Here is a 19,274-nt window from a genome sequence, read left to right as displayed (position 1 = left end):
GTCTTCAGGCTCACAGCAAAAGATTTTCCGGCACCCCCAGCCCCCCACCGATGACACTGCTGTGACACTGACACCTGATCCACCCATGTCCAGAGCCCCACGATCTTAGGCTTCCAAATACGAGCAGGACTCTCAGGCCGAACCCTTGGCATATATGTTCTGTCTATTTCTATTCTAATCCTTCTTCCAATGAACTTAACGTCAACACATCCATCCAAATCCATTTATTTTGACTTTTGTCAATAATCACATCAAAGGTCCCTGGAGATTTAATAGCTAACAAGAAACAAATGGCACCATACCTGTCAAAGCAAAATCCATGGGCACTTCTCCATCCACTTCATTAGCGATCTCATTTAAAGGTCAACCAGATTGGTTAGATTAGACTCAATAAATTCTAGCTGATTTGCCCTTTGCCCTTCAGTTCATTCTTGTTATTTACTTCCCTATGATACAGTGCATCACACCCTAGAATTGGCTTTAAAAAGTCAAGCATGAGCTGCAATTTTCACTCCTTTTCAATACTGGAATGATTACCAAATTTTCAGTTGAAACCATTCTAAAGCCTAAAGATTTTTGATAAATTGTAACTAATGTAAATGCCACTTCACCAACTACACTTTTTAATGTTCTACAATGGAAACCATATCTTAATTGGTATTGCTTTCTCCAATTGTGTAAACATGTGGGGGGGGGGGGAAGTCCTTGCTGGTTGGAGTCAATGGTTGTTGAAGCTTCTCTAAGTGTCAGACCTCCACACATGCATCTCCATGGACTTATGACTAACAAAGAGTCTATGTGGAGTCCACCAGCAAAGATGGGAACGTTGTCATTCAGATCACACCTGGGAAAGGATCAGAGAACGCAGTGATTTCAGCTTCATTGATTTCACTGAAGAGTTTTTCAATGATTTTATTGAAGGGCTTCTGAAGTACCTGGTGTCAAAGTATCAAAATGTATGCAACATACTTGTGTGGACTTCAAGTCAGGAAACTGTACAAAATGATAATTCTAAACAGTCTTGCCTTGACAGTTTTAATTCATATCTTTAATCACTTAAGGCTTTACAATGCTTTAAAAAAATCATCAACCTGAAACATTTAATTCTCTGTCATCTCCATAGATGTTGCTTGACCTGCTGGAAACTTCCAGCATTCCGTGCTTTAATCTGAGATTTCTAGTATACGCAGTAATTTTCTTTTAGACTACTGTTTAATATACCATCACTTCTCTTTCAGAAGCATCTTGAAAATAGTTTTATCTGGTCTTTGGCACAACTTCCAATTTTCTATTTTATCTTGTTAAACTTCAGTGCTTTCTGATTCTTTAAAATCTTCCACAGATTAATTATGACATTTTCACAGTGGAGAATATTCATTCTAAATGCATACTCATGCAGACAATGTACCAATTTAAAGTACTCTCCTTCCCCAAAACTCCATTGTGTCTCAGACCAAAAATCCTGACTGACTAAATAAAAAGAGATGCTGTTATTTTTCCACTTGAGGTTTCAGAATCCCTCCACAGCATACAGAATAGTCTACAAAATATTCTGAAAGCATCTGTAAACAAAATAAATGTTGAATTATGTTTCATTGCCATTTCATAAAATCTTGGTCAACAGAATTGGCGAGGGAGGGAGAAAGGAGTTGAGGAAGGAGATCACTCATTTCATACTTCTGCAGAATCTACCACAATTTGTTTGTATATTTCAACTCCAAAAGTTAAAAGAAGAATGAAAAACTAAGATTTAAATGGCAACTGAAAATAAGTAAAACTATTAAAAAAAATTAGGATGCTTACCTCATGGAATTTAACAATATTTATAACCCAAGCACAGAGTCCAGCGGCAACTGATGACTTTGTCCGCACAAATTCAGGATTGAATTCGGGATCCTTAAGGAACTCTTCTTTTATAGTTTTGATAGTGGCTTCTGGGATATGCTCCTTATCGAAGTTAACAATAGCTTGAAGAAATTCATCTACCTGGGAAAAAATGAAAACTGATTCAGGCGAAGCCGTCATAACTACTTACCCTATCCTTTGCCCCTGAGAAACATGTACAAAGAGAAATAAGTGAACATTAATGTAAAATATATTAGCTTGAAAGGTTCGAGAGGCTGCCCTCCTTTTGGCATATTTGTTAACTGCCGCGCAGTTAGGCTCACATTAAACAAGTCAGGATTACAGAGGCATCTGTAAGTGCAAAGAGCTCATTAAAAAAATGCAGAATTAGTCAAATCTGATATTTGTGTTCAGAGCACATTGTAAAATCATATCCTACATACTTGTGGTGAAAGACCAGATTTTACACAGTCCATATTCCTATTGAGAAATTTAAAACCTATTTGGATATTTTATTTAGATAAGCAAAACTCTTCTCATCATGCTCTACAGACCTTTTGTGTTTAAAAAGAAATGGCCATCTCATGAATGAAACTTGTTGTACGAGCATCAAGCCTGAAAAGCAAGGGCTCTTTTGTCATTGGGTTCAGTGCAATCTATGGTGAAGTGCGTGCCTGGATTATGACTTGGCTTTCAATTGCAATTCCAACTCTTGAGATATCTGCAGCACAATTGTCGTTTCAGTTTACTAGTCAAAACCAATAAATCTTCCCTACTGAAATTTCTATTTTGATTTTATGATGTCTGTTTTTGTTTTGGCTTCTTTTAATTGTGGGGACATGAAACAAAGTCATGCTGTGCATTTCATTTTTTCAGGGCTTTAGTACTGATGTTTACTCTGCCTAATAAGGTTGGATCAAAAATAATTATTGTTAATGATAGGAATGAGTAATTACAGTAAAAAGTGATTGCAGATGTGTTTCAAAACCTTGCTCTGGGATAAGCATACAGAACTACATTGTTAGATAGAAATGTAAATCAAATTGATTAAATGAAAATGCATTGAGGCTGCTATTTGTTAACTATATCAGCATTTTGGTAATAACCCTCACAGATTTTACTTGCAAATGATCTTAAATATTCTTCATTGTAAACTGAAAGAATAATGGTAAGACAATAACCCTCCATACTAAAAATGTAGGTGATGACAAAAATCTACAACCATTTTAATTAATTGAAATATATATAATTGCCATGAAGTTCTTGTAATCAAATTAGTTCTGAACAAAACATTGTAAGTATACTCAGGACTGGATTGTCAAGCCTGAAATTCAATGTGATGCAAATACAAAGATAAATGTATAAAGCAAATAATGGACAAAGTGCACAATAATTGACTGTATCGTCTCTGGTTACTTTCTGCAAAGGAGGGCTTGGTAACATGATGTTAAGGCATGATTTGGGATATTTTTGAATTAAACATACAGTTTGTGAACTCGGTTGATTTAAACAGCCGAAACAAAATTCCAAACAGTGAAATGTTCAGAATTTATTTTGTAAATGAGGAATTACAGTAACTCATCTTCAAGAATGCATAAATCAACGTGCTAGTCATCAGTTATTAATATCCCTCTGGGGTGAAGGAAATCAATTACAAAAATCTGTGATTACCACTGTACAGAATAATTTGTGTTAATTATTTAATTTCCAAACCAAAGATTTTATGTGATATTTGGTAAATTTTCTTCAGGTTACCAGTGCTGGACTTGCCTATAGAAATAAAAATATGGTGCAATTTTTAGATATGAAGGGCAATTTCAATAAATTTCTGATCCACATAAAATAAAAAGAAACCCATTTTTATTTCTATTAAAATTGTAGAGTAAAATATATTGCAGGCAAAAATCTTATACATGGCATTTTATTTGTAATAAGTCTCCCTGAAAATCTGATTATAATTGTAATATGACCAAAAATATTAAAATACTAAAATGCTAATAAGTGCTAAAAATGCTTACACTACTCACCTGATAAGATCTTGTTTACTGGCAACAAGGAGGCTTACAGGAGCGAAACAAATCAGCTGGCTGAATGGTGTCACGGCAATGACTACACACTCAACATCAGCAAGACTGAGGAAGAAGAAGTGGGGAGAACAACACCAGTCTTCATTGTGGGGTCAGTGTGAAAAAGGTGTAAAGCTTTAAGCTTCTGGGAGTCAACATCTCTAAGGACCTGTCCTGGGCCCAACATATTGATACACACCAGTGACTCTACTTCATTAGGAATTTGAGGAGATTTGATTTGTCACCAAAGACTCCTGAAAATTTCTACGGACGTGCAATAGAGAACCTTCTGCCTGGTTACACCAAAGCTCCAATGCACAGAGTTGCAAGAGGCTGCAGAGGGTTTTAGACTCAGCCAGCTCCAACACTGACATGACCCTCCCCATTATCAAGGGACATCTTCAAAGTGTGGTGCCTTCAGGACCCTCCCCATCCAGGACATGTGGTCTTCATGTTACTGTTGTAAGGGAAGAGGTACAGAAGCCTGAAGATCCACACAATAATTCAGAAATAGCTCCTTCCTCTCTGCCCTCAGATTTCCAAGAGATCCACAAACACTTAACTCGTTATTCCTTTTATGCTCTATTTATTTATTTATTTTGTAATTCATAGTGATTCATGTCTTTGTACTGTGCTGCTGTCACAACATGTTTCATGTCATTTAAGACAGTGACAATAAACCTGATTGACAGATTTAACAGCATGGACTTTAATATAATGTTACCTTGCTCATATATACTTTAGCAGTCTTCCAGCTTCTATCTTTCGGGACTTTTCCACTTGGAGCTAAAAGCACCTGCACTGCTGTTGTAACATTGGTAACGATTGCAGGCGGATTCGGAAAGGTTCGTAATTCTGTCAAGTTTGACTAAAACACAAAAAGGGAAAAAAAGATAACAGTTTTATAAATTTGCGCATGGTAATGGATCATCACTTGCAGTTACTGTAGCCATATCCTCATACCCTGTTTAATGTGTTTAACGCAGCATTTGCAGCACTGAGAGCAGGCTCAGCCTTGGCTAGGTCCTCTGCAGATTCCTGTTGTCGCTTTGAAACTTCAGCTCGCATGGCAGTTACCTATAACAATAATTTCATCAGTGAAGCCTTTAGGGAGGATTTACTGTTGTCATTTAGGTACTTGTTAAGCTTTTGCCAATCATAAGATATTTGTAGTCTCTTAAATCATGTAATCATCGATAATCTTCATTTAAATAGTCTGAAGTTAACACTGCTAATTTGCCAACTAAGTGTTAAAAATTTTGCATCACTATCGCCTCTGGTGGTAAATATCACTCCAATACAAACAAACTGGAAATGTCAGTAAAAAAACAAGAAATGATTAATCAAGGTGACTATACATAAGAACATAAGATCATAAAACCATAAGATATAAGAGCAGAATTAGGCCATTTGGCCCATCGAGTCTGCTCCACCATTTCATCATGGCTGATCCATTTCCCTCTCAGCTCCAACCTCCTGTCTTCTCCCCACATCCCTTCATGCTCTGACTTGGCCTTCACAGCAGGCAAATTCCACAGATTCACCACTCTCTGGCTAAAGAAATCCCTCTCATCTCAGTTCTAAATGGCCATCCCTCTATTCTGAGGCTGTGTCCTCTGGTCCTAGATTCTCCCATCAAAGAAAACATCCTCTCCACATCCAGTCTATTAAGGGCTTCCCACTTTCGATAGGTTTCAATGAGACCTCCTCCCCCAGTGAGTATAGGCCCAAAACCATCAAACGCTCCTAATGTGATAAGCTTTCAGTCCCAGAATCATTTTAGTGAACCTCCTCTGAACCCTCTCCAATGCCATCACATCCTTTCTTAGATAAGGGGCTCAAAGCAGCTCACAATACTCCGAGTGAGGTCTCATCAGTGCTTTATAGAGCCTGAACATTACATCCTTGCTTTTATATTCTAGCCTTCTCGCAATGATTCATAAAAACTAATTAGCATAGTATTTTTCCTGCTTTTCACTTCAATGCCACTTTTTCTAGTCCCATCTCGTACTATGAAACAAAAAAATACATGTAACAATTTTTTAAATCGTCTTTTATGCTCTGAAGTTTCATTTATTTATTGTGAACATGTAATCAGCACTGTGAACATCTGACAAAACATACTCTTGCATCCTTCTCTGAACGTTAGATCATCAGTCATACACCTACCCTTTGCTCTTCACTATCTGCAATCGCTCTCTCTTGATTCAGTTTCTCAGTCTGTTGCCCTATTTTAACAATCAGTGCTTCAGTGTCTTTGTTCCTCTGCTCAAGTTCCATTTCTTGAGCAGCGAGTTTTGTTTTCAGATCTTCTACCTAGATAATTAAAGCAGAAACATGCACTGTTTAAATTATAAAAGCAGACTGAGGCAACTACTGTATGTTTTTAATTTTATTATATAATAACACAATCCATTATCTTTGTGGTCAGAAAGTTAAAAGCAGTTGGTGTCTGGGGAACTGTAAAGCGTTCCTTTGAGCCTTGGCTGAAGCAGTTTAATTATTTTCAGTCCTCCATGGATACATTCAAAGTTATAAATTTTCTCCACAAGGCCAAATGAGACAAATACACTTGAGGAAAACTGCCAGCGATGAGCTTTAACAGATACTTGATTGAAAATTTACTTTTGGCATGATTACCTAAGTCACTATATTCAAATGATATAATCCATGCATTGGCTCATTCTGTAGTAATTACACTTTGAATACTCACTTGTGAAGCTGTGGTTTGTAATTTCTGCAGTCCATTTTCTAGACATTCTTTCTTTTGCACTAGTTCTTTCCTTTTCTTATGCAGGAGGTTTTGATACAATTTGATTTGTTCCAGGAAGCTTTTTGGAGTGGTGTAGTTATAGTGTTTCTCGTTCTGTTGATACTTCACACTAATTTCATTCACACTGATATGTGCATATGCAATAAATTGACTTATAGAAGATTTCACTTCCGGCTGCGAGAAAGATGTTTAATACATAAAACTATAACATGCAATAGATTACAGTGAAGTTTTTTTTTGAAAAAGCAATACTGTTTTTACATTGGACTTTCCCCAATGCTTTAAATTAATAGTATCCCCCCCCCCCCCCCCCCAATTTCATTGTAAAGAATTCTTCTACATCATGTAACTGGGTGGATAAGGTGGACATTACTTTGCCCACGTACTTCAATTTAAAGCAGCCTTAAAATTAATCTCACTTTATCCGATATATTGAAAGCGATTTTACAAAACAGGTCAAAATGTTTTAACATTGACCTGTCCACCACTGAGTGTCCAGGAATGAGTTTGCAGTTTGGCAAATTTATGATCCAAAAGCACATCAAGTTTCTACCTTTCCACAGAAATTCATGATAAACTGATTATTATTGCAAAAGTACAGGACTTCATCATACAATGAATTTCTGAAATAAAACCTAAATTAGGGAGATTTAAGTAGCTAACTGCAGCACACAAAGCAAACATGAACATTACCTTGGCTATCCAACACTTATCTCCTAACAGGGAATTCTTCATTTACTTTAAGGAAAAAGAAATGCAAAAGGTTTTGCTTTGCTGCGTTTCTACGAACGCATGCCATTACTTAGAGCGCTATACTTGTGGGATAATAAAGCTTCATTTCAAAAGATTTATTTGGAAAAAAATCCAAACTCTTTGACGCATCATGCTGTTATACAAATACTTTCTACCCTATTCCTCCTTTGCATGGAAAATGTATTTTCACAGTTGTCAGTATGATGGACGGGAAAAGAATGATCAGACAGTGGCTGTTTGCTTGTACCTATGCACAATAGCTCAGCAGGAGTCATGGTGTGTTGGTGAGACTAACTGTGTCCCGTTTTTTAACATATTAAGTTTGTCTCCAGGACACACATGGCTTCACTAGGTTGCCTAACCTCATTCATAATAGATGCTAATCTTTTCAGGGCTGACTGATGACAGCACTTCCTGCCCTTCACGGATTTAGAGCTGGGTTTTATCAAAGGACTTGAACTGCCTGCTAATTAGAGTAATTTCCTTCATCATGAATTATTTATTTCCATTGGTAACTGATCAGTGCGTCATTAATGGGATATTCTAAACTCAGTTTTCACACTAATGCACACTGTATCAGAAGTGTTTAAAAAACTCCTTAATACATGCCTCTCGGTCCAATATGTTCTGGAAAAAATGCTCCAGTTTTAGATAAATTAACTGCCACTCTTCTTGACTTATTAAAAAATATGGGGTCAATTTAAGCTTGACAAGCCATAAATTTAAATTACCTTATCTGAATACAAATAAAGTTAACAAACATGGAACTTCACTCAAGAAAAATAGCTCAAGTTCTTTTAGGGGAAAAATATAAAATGCATTACTGCATGAAAGGCTCTGTATGGTGCATAATTAACCCAAGAGAACATAAAGAATTAACTTCCACTGCAAACATGAGTTTAACCATTTGCTATAAAGACCATGACCAAGAGAAAAAAGATACACTTTGAAAACAAAATCTATAAATTCCAAGTCTGGGAAGTTGCATTTCTAAATCAGATTCTGAGATTATGAAACATACAATCATGTGCATGCAAGTGAAAGGCAGAGTTGATACAGAAGTTAAAAACCACCAAAGATTTGTTTGATATATTTAGTCATGGTTACAAATTCTCAACTTCCAATTAAATTATTTTATTATTACTTGTGCAATATATATAGCTAACTCAACTGTTAATTCTACTACAACAGAAAAAAAGTCATCATTATAGATAAAATTTCAATACCCTTAATTAATTTGACAGAAGGATTCCATTTCTAATCAAAAAATGTGCTTCTGGTGAGATTATGGGTTACAAAGATTTAAAGAGTCACATGTTAATCTTTAGTTTGCCTTGTTTTGGCTTTATGGACTTAGGCCATTGAAATAGGCCTCCAGTCTGAGAAACAACCCTGGACCATTAACCTCTGCTTCCTTCCACAGAGGACTAGAGAGTGGCTAAGGTGGCAGCATGGTTTAAAAAGGGTAGCAAAAACAACCCAGGAAACTACAGGCCAGTGAGTCAGTGGGTAAATTGCTGGAGGGGATACTGAAGGACAGAATCTATAAACACTTGGAGAGAAGTGGTCTAATTAGGGACAGTCCATAGATTTGCGCGTGGGAAGTAATGCCTGACAAATTTCTTGGGAGTTCTTTGAAGATGTAACCAAGAGGGCAGATAATAGTAGGCAGTATGTGCTGTCTATATGGACCTTAGCAAGACCTTCATCAAAATCTCTCATGGCAGGCTAGTCTGGAAGTTTAGAGCACATGAGATCTAGGAGGAAATTGCAGATCTGAATCATAATTGGCTCAGTGGCAGGACACAGAGGGCAAAAGTCAAGGGTTCTTCCTCAGACTGGAGGCATCTATCAAGTATTGTGCCTCAGGGGTTGCTTCTGGGACCTCCGCTGTTGGCAATTTATCCAACAGAACTGGATGTGAAATTACAGGAGAGCTTGATCAACTATGTGGCCTGAGGAATGGAAAATGGATTTTAATCCAGATAAATAAGGTTTCGCATTTTGAGAGATCAAACCACGGTAGGACTTACAGAATGAATGGTCGGGCTCTGGGAGTGTTAAGGAACAGAGGGATTTAGAGGAAGAAGTGCATAATTCACTAAAAGCAGCTTCAAAGGGAGATAATGTGGTGAAGAACTCATCTGATATCCTGGCCTTCATCAGACAGAGCACTGAGTATAGAAGTTGGGAAGTTATGTTGCTTTTGTACAAGGTGCTAGTAAGGCTGCACTCGGAGTATCATGTACAGTTTTGGGCACCCTCTTAATGGAAAGATGTCATTAAGTTAGGAGGAAGACAGAAAACATTTACCAGGATGTTGTCTGGTCTTGGGGGACTGAGTTACAAGGAGAAGTTGCATCGACTGGGAATTTATTCCCTGGAATGTAGGAGATTGAGGGGTGACCTGATAGAGATCTTGGCTCTAGATCATGACATGGGCAGGGGTGAAAACACATAGTTTTGTTCCCAGGAGGAGAAACAAGAGGAAATTCAGATCCAAAAGTGACATGGGAGGGCAATTTCTTCATGCATAGAATGGTACATATTTGGAATAAGCTGCCCTAAATAGAAGTTGAGGCAAACACATTAGCAAAATTTAAAAGACATCTAGATAAGTACGGAGGGATATAGGCGAACAGTTGGCATCGATCAATTGAGCTAAAGGGATTGTTGCCATGTGGTATGATTCTATGAATATATACAGCATTCATAATGAGATGCATGAATCAATGGTCCAAATAGAAATAGATGTCAGATAATATGTTTGCAAAGTGCTCAAGATAGGAGAAAGTATTCCAGGATACTTTTTTTGCTAATCTCTTCTAAAAGTAAGCAAAAGAAGCCCTTTATAATAAAGAACCAGTTAAAGCCAAAAAAGAAAAGGGGTCATAGTTCAGAAAAGTCAAGTAACCGAACCAGTTTGAGTGAAGCAGAGAAACTGCAAACCATTGGGTGAAGTTGTCTGAAGACCCCCAGGGGATAATTGCAGGCCTCATATCAATCAGAAAATCAGAAGCACAGGTAAGGAAGTATTGCAACACATATGAGGGATTCTGAATACAAGTATGGACAGGATAAAACAAACTGAAGTAATACTATGGGGGACGCATTAATGAAATAATTACAAGATTTTGTCCTAGGTCAGTATATTGAGGAATCAATGAGTAAACAGGCAAAGTTAGATCCAGCATAGTGCAATGAGAAAGAATCAATTAATAAATTATGTTTTAGTTAAGAAGCCTAGGGAATAGCAATTGTAATATGAAAGGAGCTAATGTAAAGATTAAAAATAATTTAATACAAACCCAGCTATGAAGCATGAGGTGTCAATTGACTGTGGTGAATTATAAACGACGTTAAAGTCTATGAAGCAAATGAGCAATGGCAGTTTAGAGAAGCACAGCAAGTGTGTAGTGCCTTGAGGCATTGACATGGAAGCGATCTAGTCACAGCAAATAAGAACGGATAACTCAGAGGAAAAGAGAGTTCTACTGGCCAACAAGATAAGCAAGCGTGCAGATTTCAGACTGCAACAGAAGAACATGAAATAGACAAGGAAAGAAAGGCAGAATACAAGAGTAATTTCCCAAAACCATATAAACAGAATATAAAAGCTTCAACAGAAATGCAAAGATTACAAAAAATTTACAGCAGTTCTCTTACACACTGAGACAAGAGAAATTATACTGATGAATAAGGAAACGGCAGAGAAATTAACAAATATTTTGTAAATGCCTTCATGAAACAAACAGACAATAGGTCTGAAGTGCATGAGGAGCTGAAAGAAACTTACTCTAGTTTTTAAAAAAAGGACTTTAAAATGATAAATATCAAGACCAAGGGCCAGTGATAGAAGTTTGTGTAGTCGCACACTTTGCATCTAGTGATCATAATGTCATTAGTTTCAAGTAATTATGGAAAAGGATAGGTCTGGTCCTTGGGTTGAGATTCTAAGTTGGAGAAATTGGAGAAAGGCCAATTTTATTGGTATCAGAAAGGATCTGGCAAGTGTGGACTGGGACAGGTGTTTTGGCAAAGGTGTACTTGGTAAGTGGAAAGCCTTCAAAAGTGAAATTTTGAGAGCACAGAGCTTGTATGTTCCTGTCAAAATTAAAGGCAAGGATGAGAGGTTTAAGGGAATCTTGGTTTTTGTGAAACGTTGAGGCCCTGGTTAAGGGAAAGAAGGAGGTGCATCGAAGGCATAGGCAGATAGGAACAAACAAGGTACTTATCGAGTACAAGAAGCGCAAGGGAACACAAGGAGGAAATCAGAAAGACTAAAAGACATGAGGTTGCTCTAGTAGACAAGGAGAAGGAGAATCCCGAGGGTTTCTACAAATATATTAAAAGCAAAATGGTAGCAAGGGACAGAATTGGTCCTCTGGAAGATCAGAGTGGTAATCTATGAGTGGAGCGAAAAAAGGTGGAGATGTTAACTGGATATTTTGCATCTGTATTTACTCAGGAGATGCCTATAAATGTGAGGCAATTCAAGTGAGGACATCAACCCTATACAGAATACAGAGGAGGTAGTGTTCACTGTCTTGAGGCGAATTAAGTGGATAAATCCCCAGGGCCTGACAAGGTGTTCCCTCAACCCCGTGGGAGGCTAGAGCAGAAATTGCAGGTGCCCTAACAGAGATATTTAAAGCATCCTTAGCCATGGATGACATGATGGAGGAATAGAGGAAAGATAACATTGTTCCATTGTTTAAGAAAGGTTCTAAGAATGAGCCAGGAAATTATAGGGTGGTGAGCCTGACATCAATAAGAAAGTTATTGGAAGGTATTCTAAGGAACTGGATATTATATAGTGAGCATTTGGATAGATGTGGACAGATTAAGGATAATCAGTATGGATTTGTGCATGCCTAACGAATCAGAGTTTTTCGAGGAAGTTACCAGGAAAGGAGATAAAGGCAGGGTAATGGATGTTGTCTACCTGGACTTTAGTAAGGCATTTGACAAGGTCCACATGGGAGGCTAGTTAAGAAGACTCAGTCGCTCAGCATTCAGGATGAGGTAGTAAACTGGATTAGACATTGGTATTGGTGAGAAGCCAGAGAGTGGTTGTAAGTGGGTGCCTCTCTGACTGGAAGCTTGAAACTAATGGTGTGCTGCAGGGATCAGTGCTGGGTCTGATGTTGCTTGTCATCTATATCAAAGATCTGGATGTCGTGGTGAACTGAATCAGCAAATTTGCAGATGACACCAAGAATGGGAGGGTGTGTAATAGACAGTGAGGAAAACTATCAAAGCTTGCAGTGGGATCTGGATCAGCTAGCAAAATGGGCTGAAAAATGGCAGATGGGATTTAATGCAGACAGGTGTGAAGTGTTACTCTTCAGTAGGACCAACCAACTGAGGAGTGCTATAGAACAAAAGGATCTGGGAATATGGATTCATAATTCCTTACAAGTGGGGGTCACTGATAAATAGGGTTGTAAAGAAAGCTTTTGGCACATTGACTTTCATAAATAAATATACTGAGTACAGGAGGTGGGGTGTTATGTCGAAGTTGTATAAGACATTGATGAGGCCTAATTTGGAGTACTGTGTGCAGTTTTGGTCAATAACCTACAGGAAAGATGTAAACAAGGTTGAAAGAGTACTGAGAAAATTTACATGGATGTTGCTGGGACTTAAGGACCTGAGTTATAGGGGAAGGTTGAATTGGTTAGGACTTTCTTCCCTAGAACCCAGAAGATTAAGGGGAGATTTGACAGGCATATACAAAACTATGAGGGGTAAACGTAAGCAGGCAGCTTCCTCTAAGTCTGGGTGACACTACAACTAGAGGTCATGGGTCAAGTGTGAAAGGTGAGATGTTTAAGGGAAACAAGAGGGAACTTCTTAACTCAGAGGGTGATGAGAGTGCCCAATGAGCTGCCAGCACAAGTGGTGCATGCAGGTTTGATTCCAACATTTAAGAGAAACTTGGGTGGGTACATGGCTGAGAGGGGCATGGAGGACTATGGTCTGGGTGCAGGTTGATGGGACCAGACAAATTAATGGTTTGGCATGGACTGTGTGGGCTGAAGGGCTGCTTGTGTTGCAGGGTTCCATGATCCTTGCATCCCAAAATATAGAAAATTCTGATTTAGGGGGACCTTAAATGCATTTGTTGAACTCTTCCCAAATTCCATAGCTTTCAGTACATTTTCACAGATTGGAGGGAAGGAAATTTAAACCCCTTATTTACCAAAAGGAAAAAGAGTTAACAGTGGGCCTGGCATCAATAGCAGGGAAAATCTATTATCAGCGAATTGGTAACAGGACAGTGTGGGTCTATGAAGGGGAAAGTAGATTTGACAGATCTCGGGTCCTTTAGTTACAATAATCAGAATAAATTAGTGAAACCAGTAGATGTGATATATTTGTACTTCCGGAAGGTCTTCAGTGAGGTGACATACAGCAGGTTATTCAGCAAAATTAAAGTTGGCATGTAATATACCAGAGTATATTAAATATTGGGTGATGGGCAGAAACACTATGGTAGTGAGCATCACGTTCCACTAGGAGGCTGCTGCAGGGATGAGTGGCTGCTATCGGTCTACAGTGCCTATATTTGGGTGCATCATATACTCAGGTTTCATTGATTCTGGCCTTTGTTGAGAGGTGGCTTCTCAGATAATGGGAAGTGGTTTTGCAGTGAACTTTTATTGCCAGAGAGTGACGCTGTCCAATAAATGATTAATAGTAAAGCACTTCTACTCTGTAGGTGTTGGGTGCAAGGCCTGTCCTCTTCTGCATAGCGACTGGGCAAAGGCAGATACGATGCCATCTGATTGAGGAAAGGTTCTCAAACTGAGTACAAAACTCAGAAGTTTATCAGGAAGTTTAAAGTGTATTGTGTCCTTCTGAATATTTCCAAAGGCGGCACTGGACAATGATCACCAAATCCACCCTCAAGATCTTCCAAATCCAGTGGAGAGAGAATGCCCTCACCTTGGTCACCAACACTCCCATTACACTCAGTCAACTTTGCTGGCCAGACTCTGACACCATATACTCTAAAAACAGAATCTATAGAACATAAAATAGTACAGCACATTACAGGCCCTTCGGCCCACAATGTTGTGCCGACCCTCAAATCCTGCTTCCCATATAACCCCCCACCTTAAATTCCTCCATATACCTGTCTAGTAGTCTCTTAAATTTCACTAGTGTACCTACCTCAACTACTGACTCAAGCAGTGCATTCCACGCACCAACCACTCTCTGAGTAAAAAACCCTTCCTCTAATATCCCCTTTGAACTTCCCTCCCCTTACCTTAAAGCCATGTCCTCTTGTACTGAGCAGTGGTGCCCTGGGGAAGAGGCGCTGGCTGTCCACTGTCTATTCCTCTTAATATCTTGTACACCTCTATCATGTCTCCTCTCATCCTCCTTCTCTCCAAAGAGTAAAGCCCTAATTAACTCCCTTAATTCTCTGATCATAATGCATACTCTCTAAACCAGGCAGCATCCTGGTAAATCTCCTCTGTACCCTTTCCAATGCTTCTACATCCTTCCTATAGTGAGGCGACCAGAACTGGACACAGTACTCCAAGTGTGGCCTAACTAGAGTTTTATAGAGCTGCATCATTACATCACGACTCTTAAACTCTATCCCTCGACTTATGAAAGCTAACACCCCATAAGCTTTCTTAACTACCCTATCTACCTGTGAGGCAACTTTCAGGGATCTGTGGACATGTACCCTCAGATCTCTCCGCTCCTCCACACTACCAAGTATCCTGCCATTTACTTTGTACTCTATTTAAAGAATCTACTTAAAGCTCTTTCACTGGAAAAGACCACACACCCTCCCCCAGGTTATGGATGCCTGACTTATGGTCATCCTGTACGCAAGAATGAGCTTTTGGTAGACAAATGGGATGGATGGGGAGTTTGTTTGCTGCTACATCTTCTACATGCTAAAGGCAGTTGCGACATGCTCCTCGCCCTGCTGTCTCCTATTCCACCCCCACCCCTGAGCTACAAGAATCAAGGGCTGGGTTCAACTGAGCAGAGCTGGAAGTGCCTGGTAGACTGATTCACTCACTGAATAAGACCAGAATACATAGGAGAAAAATTAGGCCATTCAGCCCATCAAGTCTGCTCTGCCGTTCAATCATGGCTAATCGCAGATGCCACTCAACCCCATACACCTGCCTTCTCGCCATATCCTTTGATGCCCTGAGCAATCAGGAAACGATGCCTTAAAGTATACACACGGACTTGGCCTGCACCACCATCTGTGGCAGAGCATTTCAGAGATTTACTACTCTCTGGCTAAAAAAATTCCTCCTTACCTCATTCTAAAGGGTCACCCCTCAATATTGAGGCTGTGCCCTCTAGTTCTGGATACCCCCACCATAGAAAACATCATCTCTGTATCCATCTTATCTAGTCCTTTCAACATTTGCTGGTTTTCAGTGAGATCCCCACACGTTCTTCTAAATTCCAGGGAGTACAGGGCCAAATGGTCCTCATATGTTAACCCCTTCATTGCTGGAGTCATCTTCATGAACCTCCTCTGGACTCTCTCCAATGACAACACACCCTTTCTGAGATATGGGACCCAAAACTGTTGACAGTACTCGAAGTGTGGCCTGACTAGTTCCCTGTGTTATATTCTATTCCCCTTGAAATAAATGCCTTCTTTACCATAGACTCAACCTGTAAATTAACCTTCTGGGAGTCTTACAGAGAACTCCTAAGTTCCTCTGCACCTCTGAAGTTTGAACCTTCTCCCCTTTTAGATAATAGTGTGCACTATTGTTCCTTTTAGCGAAATGCATTACCATACATTTCTCAACAATGTATTCCATCTGCCACTTTTTGCCTATTCTTCCAATTTGTCTAAGTCTTGCTGCAATCACATTGCTTCCTCAGCACTACCTACTCCTCCATCTCTCTTCGTATCATCCGCAAACTTTGTCCAATCTGTGAGGTTGGTTGGCAGCCTACACCTGCTTGCTCTCCCATCACATCTGTTTCTGTGATCCTCTCCTACACACTGCTTTTGTTCATTTGGAACTTGCAGTTACAAGTTGTTCTCAGTTGTAATGTGGGGAAAAAAGAAGTTTTTATACCTCCTTGAAAAAACTACAACATCCAACCGAGACCTCAAGGCAGAGAAGAAATATTCACAGAGGTACTGAGGATCGTGAGTCCATTCATCAGGAAGGAAGCTCAGTGCTGACGTGGTGAACTACATATACCTGTCTGGACTGCTCCTGTGGCTCCTCCCACAGACCCCTGTATAAAGGCGATTGAGGCCTGAGCCCGGCCTCATTCTCCAGGATGTAGTGTTGTTCATTCTTCCAGTCAATAAAAGCCGATATCTCGCTTCTTACGTCTCAGAGTGAGTTATTGATGGTGCATCACGACTGTAGAAGGTATTCGTCACCTCCTGTCTCCTCTGTGAGAGAGTCTTTAAGTCTCATATTGACCTCGTCAGCTAACCTGGAGCTTGGAATGGAAGTACTTAACTCTTCAAACTACGGGAATTCCTACAGCAGAAGGCCTAAGGATGGTGAAGATACCAAGCACAGGGGCACATGGGTTGTGAGGGGGATGCAGAGAGGATTCTGGGGGTATGAATGAAAGAGTGAGGGCGGGATAGATGGAATATAAACTGTAAAGAAAGGAGGTGATCTGCTTAGAAAGGAACAAAGACCAGCACATTATGTCTTAAAATGGTACGACTGCAAGGTACGGGTGTTCAGAGGGACTGAGCACCCTTGCACAGACTTCACTAAAAGTTACCACGTATATATCAACAGCAAGCAATTGTAAAGGCAGAGTACGTCCATTTTTATTGCAAGTGAATTTGAGTACATAAGATGTCTTACTCAAATTGCATATTGATATGACCACACAGATTCTAACAGGGCTTCTGAGCACATATACAGAAAACAATCGACCAAAATAAATGTGTGTGTCTCTCTCACACACACACACACACACACGCACGCACGCACACACAGCAGAGATCAGAGTAAGACCAAAATAAATTAATTGTCATTTAATCCCATTACATGCAACAATTGAGCTGGCAATGGAGTCATAGAAAAGAATATATATTGAAGAAATATACCTCAATAAAAATAATTCAGTCATTCAGTACTTAAATTTTCTCTTCCTTCTCCACATTGTAAAAATCACAAACTTATTTGATTTTTAAATATTTTGGCAAATGTTTTGATTAATATTGTACAAACTCAAACTGATGCTTGAATTGAAAGACTGGCAATCGCATATGGTCCATATATTGCAACAATGCAAAGTCTTAACTCAATTAGAATTAAATAATCTTACAAGCAGCATTAAATTTACCTGCAATCCATCAATCTTTTCAATGAAACTATAGCTGACAGATTCCAGAACAGCTTGGGACCACGGGTGAAACCAATCAATGGCTGTACAGTTCACTACAGCTGGGAACTTCTTCGCTCTTGTCCGAAGAGAAAACCCCACGGGGGAAAAGCATAGTACAACCTGAAAAATGAATGCTGTCATACTTATTGCAGGCAGGGGAAGTTGTCAAGTTTATGAAACTGTTGTCAGATATCAATGATCATCTGTTTAATTTCTGGAAGACTTTTATATATATTTTATTTATGGCACGTGAATAAGTTCATCCCGAGTTGAGCTCAAACTAAGCGGGTAAGTCCAGAATCAAACATAGGCAGATCAGTTAAAGAGAACAGTACTAAAGAACAGCAGTGATCCAAGAGTTTCCTGTTTACCATTGCTGAAATTATATATACATCTTTTTAATTCCAGATTTACTTAATGGCTTCAAGTTCTCCAGCTGTCACAACAAGATTCAAACACCTGCCTCTGGATCAATGGCCCCGAACTCTAGCTGCTAGCCCAGTAATTTAATCATCATGCTATCTTTTTTATAGTGAAGACATTTGAAGGGTACATGAAATGCGGAGAGATTATTGGCCAACATCAGTGGTCGGAGTCGAATGTTAGGGATGTGGTTTCGGGGTTTTTGGAGGCACATGATAAAATAGGCTGTAGTCAGCATGGTTTCCTCAGAGGAACACCTTGCCTGATAAATTTGTTAAAGTCAAAGTAAAATTTATTATCGGAGTATATAAATATCACCACATGCAACCTTGAGATTCTTCTTCTGCGGGCAAACTGAGCAAATCTATAGAACGGTAACTGTAAACAGGATCATTGGACAACAATCTGTGCAAATGCAGATATAAATATTCAGCAATAAATAATGAGCATGAAGTAACAAGATGAAACAGTCCTTATGTGAGTGCAGTTATCCCTTTTGTTCAAGAGCCTGATGGTTGAGGGGTATTACTGTTCTTGAACCTGATGGTGTGAGTCCTCAGGCACTTGCTCCTGATGACAGCAGCAAGAAAACAACATGGCCTGGGTGGTGGGGATCTCTGATGATGGATGCTGCTTTCTTACAGCAACTTCTCATGTAGATGTGCTCAATGGTTGGGAGGGTTTCGTTGAAGAAATAACAAGCAGAATAGATAAATGAGAATTGGCTGATGTTGTGTAAATGGATTTTCAGAAGGCCTTTGACAAGGTGCCACACGTGAGACTGCTTAACAGGCTACGAGCCCATGGTATTACAAGAAAGATTCTAGCACGGATAAAGCAGTGGTTAATTGGCAGAAGGCGAAGAGTGGGAATAAAGGGAGCCTTTTCTGGTTGGCTGCCGGTGACTAGTGGTGTTCCACTGGGGTCTGTGTTAGGGCCGATTCTTTTTATGTTATATGTCAATGACTTGAATGATGGAATTGATGGCTTTGTTGCAAAGTTTGCAGACGATATGAAGATAGGTGGAGGGGCAGGTGGTTTTG

General features: G+C 39.3%; 1 protein-coding gene across 1 annotated transcript in view; it reads right to left on the bottom strand.

The window, feature by feature from the left end:
* Positions 1-19,274, bottom strand: part of dnah9l (dynein, axonemal, heavy polypeptide 9 like) — a 276,890-nt gene that overhangs the window by 76,587 nt on the left and 181,029 nt on the right. The window contains 6 exon segments of the mRNA XM_073047202.1: positions 1,804-1,986; positions 4,636-4,779; positions 4,875-4,988; positions 6,081-6,227; positions 6,625-6,858; positions 17,767-17,928. Coding sequence (XP_072903303.1) covers positions 1,804-1,986; positions 4,636-4,779; positions 4,875-4,988; positions 6,081-6,227; positions 6,625-6,858; positions 17,767-17,928 — 984 coding nt within the window.

The sequence above is a fragment of the Hemitrygon akajei genome, chromosome 5 (genome assembly GCF_048418815.1).
Source record: "Hemitrygon akajei chromosome 5, sHemAka1.3, whole genome shotgun sequence".
Taxonomy (NCBI): Eukaryota; Metazoa; Chordata; class Chondrichthyes; order Myliobatiformes; family Dasyatidae; genus Hemitrygon; species Hemitrygon akajei.
The sequence above is the reverse complement of the archived record's forward strand: the minus strand, read 5'-3'. Positions and strand labels throughout refer to the sequence as shown.